Source organism: Zea mays, chromosome 1, assembly GCF_902167145.1.
Source record: "Zea mays cultivar B73 chromosome 1, Zm-B73-REFERENCE-NAM-5.0, whole genome shotgun sequence".
In the NCBI taxonomy this organism is placed as follows: Eukaryota; Viridiplantae; Streptophyta; class Magnoliopsida; order Poales; family Poaceae; genus Zea; species Zea mays.
Genome location: NC_050096.1, coordinates 176,244,840 through 176,254,571, shown reverse-complemented (window position 1 = coordinate 176,254,571; position 9,732 = coordinate 176,244,840). Strand labels below are relative to the sequence as shown.

At 42.9% G+C, this 9,732-nt stretch overlaps 2 protein-coding genes and 1 pseudogene across 3 annotated transcripts; 2 read left to right on the top strand and 1 right to left on the bottom strand.

Annotated features, from left to right (window-relative positions):
• The first annotated feature begins 874 nt into the window (after positions 1-874).
• On the top strand, positions 875-3,256 carry LOC103645062 (nucleolar protein pseudogene; annotated as a pseudogene). The gene is made up of 5 exons (NR_161297.1): positions 875-967; positions 1,074-1,115; positions 1,508-1,926; positions 2,217-2,790; positions 3,154-3,256. The product of NR_161297.1 is annotated as a nucleolar protein pseudogene (transcript).
• Positions 3,257-3,480: 224 nt separating this feature from the next.
• Positions 3,481-7,831, bottom strand: LOC103640589 (uncharacterized). Its single transcript, XM_023300804.1, has 7 exons — positions 7,688-7,831; positions 6,968-7,067; positions 6,418-6,551; positions 5,966-6,042; positions 5,322-5,437; positions 4,436-4,528; positions 3,481-4,338 (listed from the first exon to the last, which is right to left on the bottom strand). The coding sequence occupies exons 1-7, from the start codon at positions 7,829-7,831 to the stop codon at positions 3,677-3,679; spliced, it is 1,326 nt and encodes a 441-aa protein (XP_023156572.1). The 3' UTR covers positions 3,481-3,676.
• LOC100283713 (uncharacterized) lies at positions 7,768-9,707 on the top strand. The gene is made up of 6 exons (NM_001156612.2): positions 7,768-8,021; positions 8,136-8,291; positions 8,501-8,594; positions 8,720-8,802; positions 8,933-9,086; positions 9,208-9,707. Exons 1-6 carry the CDS (start codon positions 7,920-7,922, stop codon positions 9,438-9,440), a joined length of 822 nt encoding a protein of 273 aa, NP_001150084.1. The 5' UTR covers positions 7,768-7,919; the 3' UTR covers positions 9,441-9,707.
• Positions 9,708-9,732: the final 25 nt, after the last annotated feature.

Genomic DNA, 9,732 nt, shown 5'->3' with positions numbered 1-9,732 from the left:
AGCTAAGGTAAATTTCGTCTGATATGCAGACGCTCACGAGGCTTCACAAGGGTGCAGAAGCTGAAAATATAAGGATTTTTTTCATGGCTTCACTGTTGTATCTTGTAAAAAGTCAAAGATATATTTTGTTTTTAGTCTAAAGCTTTTTTGTGGTAGATAAATATGTTTGCCAATGTAATGGGACCAATCGCTTTGTTCTGTTCTTTTGTGCAGTTAGATGAGGCGTCCAGGGCTCTCCTGATGAAGGTACTAGAAGATGCCACCCAGGACGTTGTGCAGAGGCAGGCAAAGGTAACCTGTTTTCTTTGCCATTAATTGTAGACGACCACACCTTCACAGTCATGTTTTGTGGTCAAATACTCAAATGCCAATGCTAACCAAATTTAAAATTTGTTTTTGTGGAGATGTTATTTTTTGAGATATCCACCACAAGTGTCTCTACCAGGATCATCATTTCTGATTTTGCAATGTATCTGCCTTGCTCCATTTGCATTCTCATGTCGTATAGGCAAAAAAATTGTTAGTAGTCTCTGATCGCACAGTGGGTGGGGGGCTTCATTGGCCTGAAATGTAGCTTGCACTAGGTTGTTATGTTCATTTCGTTTTCCCTGAACAGAAGCCCATTTAATTTGCTTTGCCCTGCTATCATTCGGTTATCGGTTATTAATTGTTCACTAGCTGAATGCCCGTGCGTTGCAACGGGGATATATAATACCAGTATACTACGATAACTTGTCCACCGACGAATCTACCGTCTCAACAGCTCGATTCTGTTGGCGCACGTGTTGCTATGTCTAATTTGGTTCCGTGATCCTTCGTTCGATGCATGTTAAGAGCGTGTGTATCTGCTGTTTCAGCTGAGTTAATCGGGGACTGGTCGTGTGCGGAGATGTTGGTGCTCTTCGAGACCCCCGCGGGGTTCACCCTATTCAAGGTGCTCGACGAGGGGAAGCTCGACAAGGTCGAGGTGAGTGACCCCCGCTGCAATTTCTAAAGTCTGTTATTGATTGGGTTATGCTTTTGTATTGGACCATCAGTGCTAATGTGCTATGCCTTTGTGTTCTTATTGGCAGGATCTATGGAAGGAGTTCACGACGTCGGACTCAGCGAGAAAGGTCTGTGTTTGTCGTTTTGAACAGATGGTACCGATTTAAGTGTCTCACTAACTCTTTTATTTCAGTGGAACACTATGGACGTAGCCACTAGATATGTACTTCTACTTAGTATAGGGTAGCTTAGATGGCTATGTTTCAGAATGTGTTTTCCGTAAGCTATTTCAAACATTTCACATTTCAAGCATCAAGCTACAAAATGCCAACAGATTTGTGCTGCACATATGGATGAAGCCACTTGGAAATCATGCATACTGTGTCTCCTAACAAAGTTACTGTTTTCGTTCAAATGCAAAATAAGAAATAAGAAGAAAACTTGATGAGTCGTCCTATTCTCCGCTTCTGTACCTTTATTAGTTTTCTGTTCTAACCGATAACAGAGAACTTTCCTGTAGGTGGTCGAGCTGAAGGCTTTCAACAAGTTTGAGAACACATCTGATGCCCTATCCGCGGCAACCCTGATTATTGATAGCAAGCCTAGCAAGGGTCTGCGCAAGTTCTTGCAGAAACATTGTGAGGGTGAAACATTAGTAGTAGCTGATTCTAAGCTTGGAAATGCTATAAAAGAAAAGCTGGTCAGTAGTATTTCCTTGTTTTTTTTAACTTTTTGTGAATGGCCAGCACTCGTGACATTTTAATTGTGCTGCCGAAAATTGACTGCCTTCACAATAGTGTTGTGATGGAGCTGATGAGAGGACTGAGAAATCAGCTTACCGAGCTTATAACTGGGTTGGGTGCACAAGACCTTGGTCCAATGAGCTTGGGATTGTCCCACAGCTTGTCTAGGTATAAGCTGAAGTTCAGCCCTGAGAAGGTGAGTCTTGTATCGGTGCCACTGTCAATCTTATTATTCATGTTGTTATATGCTCTATTTCTGGCTTTTATTGTGTCATCATTTGTGCTTGGCATTATGTACCGGTTTCCATATTGTACTCATGCACTTTTATTCTTTGATTGCCTATTGGTGCATCTATATTATCTTTTGCAGCATTCAAAATACGTAACATCTTATGAGTTTTTGACTATTTAAGATTCTTCTAGATCTTTGCTATTAAAGAATTATTTTGACATGTTAAGTGATTTTTTATTGTTTGTGTTACACAGGTTGATACAATGATCATTCAAGACATTGGATTATTGGATGATCTTGACAAGGAGCTTAACACTTATGCCATGAGAGTTCGTGAATGGTATGGCTGGCACTTTCCAGAGCTCACCAAAATAGTTACAGATAATATACAGTATGCCAAAGTTGTGAAGATGATGGGCAACAGAGTTAATGCAGTCAACCTTGACTTCTCTAAGGTGATTATTGACATCTAAATATGATATACAATTCATATAAAAGACATTGTTTAGTAAGGTCCGTTGTTTTCAGATATTGTCAGATGAAGAGCTAGAAACACAGCTAAAGGAGGCAGCAATAATATCCATGGGAACAGAAGTTAGTGACCTTGACTTATCGAATATCAGAGAGCTATGTGATCAAGTGCTGGCCATTTCTGAGTACAGAGCCCAGCTGTATGACTATTTAAGAAGCAGGATGAACACTATTGCACCAAATTTGACAGCACTGGTGGGTGAATTAGTTGGCGCTCGCCTTATTGCACATGGTGGAAGTTTGCTAAATTTGGCCAAGCAGCCTGGTAGCACAATTCACATACTTGGTGCAGAGAAGGTTTGTTTACTTGTGAATGGATGATTCTGGAAACCATTTTTTTCCCAATTTCCACCTCTTCTGAGTGTGTTTGTGTGCCTTGTGTGCAACAACGGTTTAGTATGACATGCTTATGTTGTCTGCTAGAATTATCTAACATCTTGCGAAACATGTGAATTTCTTGTTTCGTGTCCTTTTTTAAAAAAAGTTTATTCTCTAATAATGCCATAGTGATGTCAATTGATGTCATGTGTTAGCATTATTTAGTTTGTTGTCTGCTAGAATTTGCTTTATTCGCTTAGAACTAAAGATTTATTATTTAGTTATGTTGTCTGCTAGAATTTTCTTTCTTCGCTAAGAACTAAAGATTATGTTTCTCACCAGGCTTTATTCAGAGCTCTAAAGACAAAGCATTCTACACCTAAGTATGGCCTCATCTACCATGCATCCTTAATTGGCAAGGCTTCTCAAAAGCACAAGGGAAAAATCTCCCATTCTCTTGCTGCAAAAACGGCTCTTGCCATCCGGTATGATGCCCTTGGTGATGGTGAGGACAAAATGTGTGTTATCGTAATATACTGGTATTATATATTTCCGTTGCAACGCACGAGCATTCAGCTAGTGAATGAATATGCACAATAAATCCAAGCAAACTACAATAGAAAAGAATGTGAGTCAATAGCACAACAATAAATGGACATGTAATATAACACATTATTGTTAATTTCCAAGTGATCATGATATAAACATCATGACAATCATTCGGTCATGTTGATCATTTGAACAGAGTATCAACAATTCAAAATTAATTTTGCAGCCAAACTGATCAAAACAGAGTACTAAACTGATCAACATTATTGCACCACTCAAAATAGACAACTAATCAGAGATATTGTGAATCTTACCTTTAGAGTTTATCCATCTTCCCCCTTAGCCAAAGGAGAGCGACTTCTGGCTCATCATCATTGAAACAAATAAATGTTTCTCTGTAATTTGGTGTGTTAAACACCTTCGTTGCTTTGATCTTCTCATCTCTTGTGATATCCATAGTCTTAAGAACAGAAATACACCTCTTAATAGAAAAATCATTATCTTGAGCAACTTCCTTCTCTTTTGTTGATTGTGCAGCCTCATCTGCAACTTGCTTTGTTTTCACATCAAGGTACCTCCCTATCAACCCTTCTAGTGCATCTTTCCTCACTCTCTTTGTCTCCTCTTGATTGACAGTTGGTGCACCTGACCTTTTAGGTAACCTATGTTCAACCCTTTCAACAATTACTATATCTTCATCTTGTTCTATTCTCGCCTCTACTTGTGGTTCATTAGTATCTTCATCTTCCACTTCTATGGTTTTAAATTTTTCTCCTTCATCAGAATTTTGTAGTGGTTGAGTAGATGTAATGTTCCAAGTCTCTTGTGCAATGTGACCATCATATAATTCACCCAAGGCATCAAAGAGAGGAAAAGACTTCTTGCGGAACTTCTTAACTCTAGGAAATGTATGCAATGTATACAAGTCAACAAGACTCTTCTCTAATTCAAGATTCCATGCAGCTCTCTCAACACCACCTAAAATTAAAAATTAAGGCACATCTAATCATATAAATGTCAACCATGAACAAATCATGTAAAAGCTTTTATCAAATAAATTTGACATTATTATCGCCACATTTCTTTGATTTTGCAGCTTTAGGAGAAGCCTTCTTTTGAGCAGCTTTAGATAAAGCTACTATCTTAGGAGAACCTCTAAACATCTTATCTACAACATAAAAATAACACATTTATTCAGCATAGAAGTATTCACTAATTTATGTGTTGTTGATAGTCAGACCACATATGATATGATATTGTATCTCTTAAGTTATTCCCTTCTAAATTTCCTTCATCATTTCCTTGGTCTCCATCAGGTAGGTTGACAAAAGTTTATGGATTGATATTTCCTTGATCATTCTCTAGCCACCTCTCATCACCATTTAGTGACCGAATCACGTTATGAAAGACTGCAATAGCTAAAGGTATTTTGGCTTGGATTTCTATTTTGTGAAAGGTAGCAACTTTGAGGATTAGAAATCTCTTCTTTATGACACCCAAAGCCCTCTCTACACGATTTCTTAAAATGGCATGGCGATGATTATATAACTCCTTATGATTTTGAGGTCTTCGGTGGCCACGACCAAACTCTTTCAAGTGGTACCTAACCCCACGATAAGGCGCAAGAAAGGAAGTTGTATTGGCATAACCACCATCTACTAGGTAGAACTTTTCGGAATGTACTTCAAACTTTCCTATAGAATTGGTCATTGCAGATCTGAGAACCATTGAATCTGTTGCTGATCCTTCCCATCCAGCTGACAAATAAGTGACTTTGAAATCAAAATCACAAACGAACATCACATTTTGACTAAGTATCCCTTTTTTATTCATGAATGGTGCAACTTGATTAGGTGACATTGATATTGGAACATGGGTTCCATCTATTGAAAACCTAGGCAATTATGCAAAAAAAGTAAAAAAAAAGAAATGATCTTCTAAGATCATTTAAGGTTGAGTACCTTGTAAGATTGACACATAAGAGTTAAAAGAAATCATCTTAAAGTAAGGGTAAAATCGGTTATCTTCGCGAACTTTTGCATGTACTTGATTGGAGGGAGGTTTTAGGAACCGCATGCTGAGGGCAGGGATAACTATGTCAAAGAAATGTTTGATCACACGATGGAATGTATCATTGTTGTGACCAAAGAATACTTGGAGATCCTCAAATGACGCATTGTGACTAATCATATATAAAAAGAAACCAAGCTTCTCCTCGACCTTGATTCTAGTGTCTTTAACCAACCCTTCGCTTCTAAGATAATTGACCAAGGCTTTAAAGATGTAAGGTTCCATCCTAAATGATGTCTTACAATTCTTGATGTAGCCTTCAAGTAGCTCCCTAACCTTTTTCTCTCCAGTTAGCGTTGATGTATGTCGCAACTTTTTTTTTACTATCTCCAATATAGCCTAAGAGATGTAGAGTAGGGATAATTAAAAGCATGAGGTCATCATCATCATCATCCCTCCTCTTTCTAATGCGATCTCTAGTACTCATATCCATTGTAAAACTATAAGCAATATCAAGGAACACAAGGAAATCAAGTTAACAAAAATAGTTATACACTTCGTATAATTTTAAGACTAAATTTTGCACACATAGCACCTTGAAAAATGGATTAGACACCGGATCTCAAGAGGGGGAAAGCTCGTCCTCGCGACTCTCACAAGAGTAGGGACAATCTGAAAATAGATACAATAATGAACACCAAATTGTTACCAAATTAAAAGACTATTACAAGAAACAAAACACATGATTTAAATCCAAACCAATAAATGCAATAAACACATGATTTCAGCCAATCGCTACCAACGCCATGGGAACCAAAGTTATCAACCTCATTCAGCTACGAACGCTACGAGAACTGTCAACTCATCAACCTCATTCGGCTACCAACGACATGCGACGAACTTGGGCTAGCCGCATACCGTCATACGCGTTCTTTGAACAATACATGTCTATCAGACAAATAGAAATAACGGTATGGAACTCATGACATCAGTACAACAAACCTCCAGATCCAGCCAACAGCACGAACGACTCTAGCAAGGACCTACCTCCAGGCTCAGCTCCAGCGCCGGACGGAACTCCTGTTGTTCAAGGCGACGACGAGACGGGGACGAGGCGGCGACGGCGAGACGAGGACGAGGCGGCGACGGCGAGACGAGGACGAGGCGGCGACGGCGCCGTGCTCAGTCGCGTGCGGCGAGTTGGATTTGTTCCAGAACAAACGAGCTAGGGTTATAATCCAGGAGTACAAGAGTAAAGAAATGATCTAAGCCTCTGGTCGACAAACCATACTGGGCTTAACCGAAGGAAAAAAATAAATCATCCTGAATTTTTTTCTGGGCTTGGATTGTAGGCTAGCTAGATTGGATTCTAATCCAGATTAAACCAGAACTAGTTTGGTAAGGGCCTTCGTCGCCTTCAGTGGAGAGATATATTGGAACTGCTATAAAAATCCAAAGGGGTTGCCATGGTCAACATAAAATAGTGGAAGGTCATGCTACCTCTGGAGACTGGATGGACCTGTGGAACGAAAAGTCGCGCCAATGCATGCATGCCTTCCTAGAACTCTCTTCTTCGAGAGAAATCCAAAGCAGCAACCTTGGCTGAGTGCTGCAAAGCTCGTGAGAATCTTCTTGATGTTTTTCGCTTGCCACTCTCTCAACAGGCCTTGAACAAGCTTGCCCTTCTCGAGAATGGGCTGCAACAGACAACTCTGAAAGAAAATACAGACTACCGGTCCTTTTTTCGTCTGGAACTAAAAGAATAAAAGACCTTCTTTGTGGTCAGATTCTAAAGGCACCTCGGTGGTCAAAGAACGGTGCATCCAAGCTTCAAATGGATTCGGAACAGCTCCTGTCAAAAACAAGCACAAGGTCTTTTGCTGGCTCATCCTGAAAGATAGACTAGAGAGCTACTCAAGAGAGAGAGAGTACAACTCCAAGACTACAACCGTGTCCTATGTTTAAATTCTTCCGAAGAAACGTTGGGTAATTTGCTCATTCTATGCCCATTCGCCACTGCTTGCTGGAAGTGGATTCAAATTTAAATTAATTCAATCCTGAAAGTTCTAGAACTCAGCTGCAAGTAAAGGCTTGCCCCTCTTGTTTTTCTTAAATAGAAAAGAAAAATGTCGCGGAGGCCGAAAGGCGATTTTGCAGGGCGATAGCGCGAAGAGGCCTTTTGGTGGCGTCAAAGTAGCTCGTGCCTCGTGGGCCAAGTATGCGCACATAGGCCCACTCTATGCTCGATTGGACCGGGCCTGCCTCACGTGGCTCGCAGCTTTTCCGGTGTGTGTGAGAGGGGGGGGGGGAGGAATACGTGTAGCGCCATCCAGCCATGCGAATCCCCGAGGCGAGCACGAGCACGGGCGGGCGCCACCATTACTTCCCGGTCCATCCATCCAACTGCACTGCACTGCACCCACCTTTTCAATCCAATCCTGCCGCATTGCATAATTCGCATCGAAGATCGATGTGAATCCGTGGAAGGGAGGGCGGAGGAGAAGGAAGAAGAGGGGTCGAGGCCGAATCCGCCGGTGAGAAGGGGAGCGATGGCGAGGCTGGCGGTGGCCGCGAGGGCGTTCTCCGCTGCGGCCTCCGGCGGCGGCGTGTCCTTGGTGCAGGGGGCGTCCCGGGGGATCGGCCTCGAGTTCGTGAGTCCACCCCATCTACCCCTCATTGCATCGCCCCCTCCCTCCGTTTCCTCCGGGCCGTCGGTTTGCGTTCTGATCAGATGCCCGCTCCACGCGCTGGGGGATCCGGTGCAGGTGCGGCAGCTGCTGCGCAGAAGCGATGGAGGCCGCGTCGTCGCTACGTGCCGCACGCCGGGTTCCGCGGCCGAGCTCCAGAAGCTCAGGGAGGAGCACGCGCCCGGGCGCCTCACCGTGCTGCCGCTCGACGTCACCGACGAGAGCACCATAGAGGTAGGCAAGCGCACAGCGTATCCGCACCGCTGCAGACAGCAATCGGAAGAATCGCTGCAGTCAGGGAAATTAATTTGATTCAGGGAGCAGTCAGAGAAATTGCTCTCCTGAATGAACCCTTTTATTTGTGAACTGCTTCTTCTTGCTTGTTCTGTACATACTGCTAGTAGTTGACAGTCTAAGACGCAATTTCGATTCTCCGATTGCAGGCAGCTGCGGCCTCAATCACGGAGACCCACGGTTCTCTTGACCTTCTGATCAACTCCGCCGGCATCCTCTCGATCCCGAACGTGATACAGCCAGGTGCATCATCATTCCATATTTGCCTCCATCACATTTTAGCACAACGGCCACAGTTCCGCAAGCATGGATTCGTCCCTAGCAGTAACATATCTGAAACCAAGTTCTTCCTGGCCCCTGTGCCACAGAGACTACGCTAAGCAAGGTTCAGAAGTCGTCCCTGATGCTGGCATACGAGGTGAACGCAGTCGGCCCTATCCTAGTGATCAAGGTGAGGTTCACTCATCACTAGGACGCTTCGGGTTTTTTTTTTCTTCTGGCGGTATCAACGCTCTGTTTGTGGATCATTGTGACATCGCTGATAGTACTAACCAGAGCCTCAATTGATTCTTTTTGGTCAGCACATGTGGCCTCTGCTGAAGATCGGAGGCCGCTCCGAGACTAGGAGAGGGTTCGCGCTTGTTGCAAACATGAGCGCTCGAGTCAGCTCCATAGGAGACAACGCTCTGGGTGGCTGGCATGCGTACAGAGCTTCTAAAACAGCGCTGAATCAGTGTGAGTGTTCCATCGTCCTGTTCCAAGTTTTTAACGATCTGTGTGCATTGATCTCTCTTGAATAATCTGGTGCTTGTGCGCTGTCAAAATTTATCTGCCATGCCCATGCTGAATCGTGCAGTGACCAAGACAGTGTCGGTGGAGTTCGGCAGGAAGGACAACATCGCCTGCGTCCTGCTGCATCCTGGAACCGTGGACACCGACCTCTCGAGGCCGTTTCAGAGGAATGTCCCCGAGGGTAAACTCTTCACGAGGGAGTTCTCTGTGCAGAGGCTTCTCTCCGTCATCGACAGCGTCAAGAAAGGCGACAACGGCAAGTTCTTCGCGTGGGATGGCCAAGAAATCCCTTGGTGAACGGTCATCGTAACTCGCTTGAGTCTATAGCACAGCACACAGCAGTCAACAACGCCCCTGGTTTTAATCCAACGTTGTTTTTTTTTCAACAAGCCAAGCGAACAGATGCATTATTTCTAGCTAAAGGGTCCTCTTTTTGTGTTATCACCGACCTAAAGTTCAAGATGTTTTTTTTCTTCTTCTAAGTGTTGAAATATTAGACATTTTTAAATCAAATTCTGAATATAAATCATGACTAAATCAAAAGAACTGAAGTATAAAGTCAAATCAGATGATGTGTACTGATCAGACA

Coding starts and splice junctions, on each gene's coding strand:
- LOC103640589 (XM_023300804.1), bottom strand. CDS start 7,831: ATGCGAATTATGCAATGCGGCAGGATTGGATTGAAAAGGTGGGTGCAG. Junction 6,043..6,417: donor CGCTGGAGCTGAGCCTGGAG/GTAGGTCCTTGC, acceptor ATCTATTTTCAG/ATTGTCCCTACTCTTGTGAG. Junction 4,339..4,435: donor TGCAAAATCAAAGAAATGTG/GCGATAATAATG, acceptor TTTTAATTTTAG/GTGGTGTTGAGAGAGCTGCA.
- LOC100283713 (NM_001156612.2), top strand. CDS start 7,920: ATGGCGAGGCTGGCGGTGGCCGCGAGGGCGTTCTCCGCTGCGGCCTCC. Junction 8,595..8,719: donor CCCGAACGTGATACAGCCAG/GTGCATCATCAT, acceptor CCTGTGCCACAG/AGACTACGCTAAGCAAGGTT. Junction 8,803..8,932: donor GCCCTATCCTAGTGATCAAG/GTGAGGTTCACT, acceptor CTTTTTGGTCAG/CACATGTGGCCTCTGCTGAA.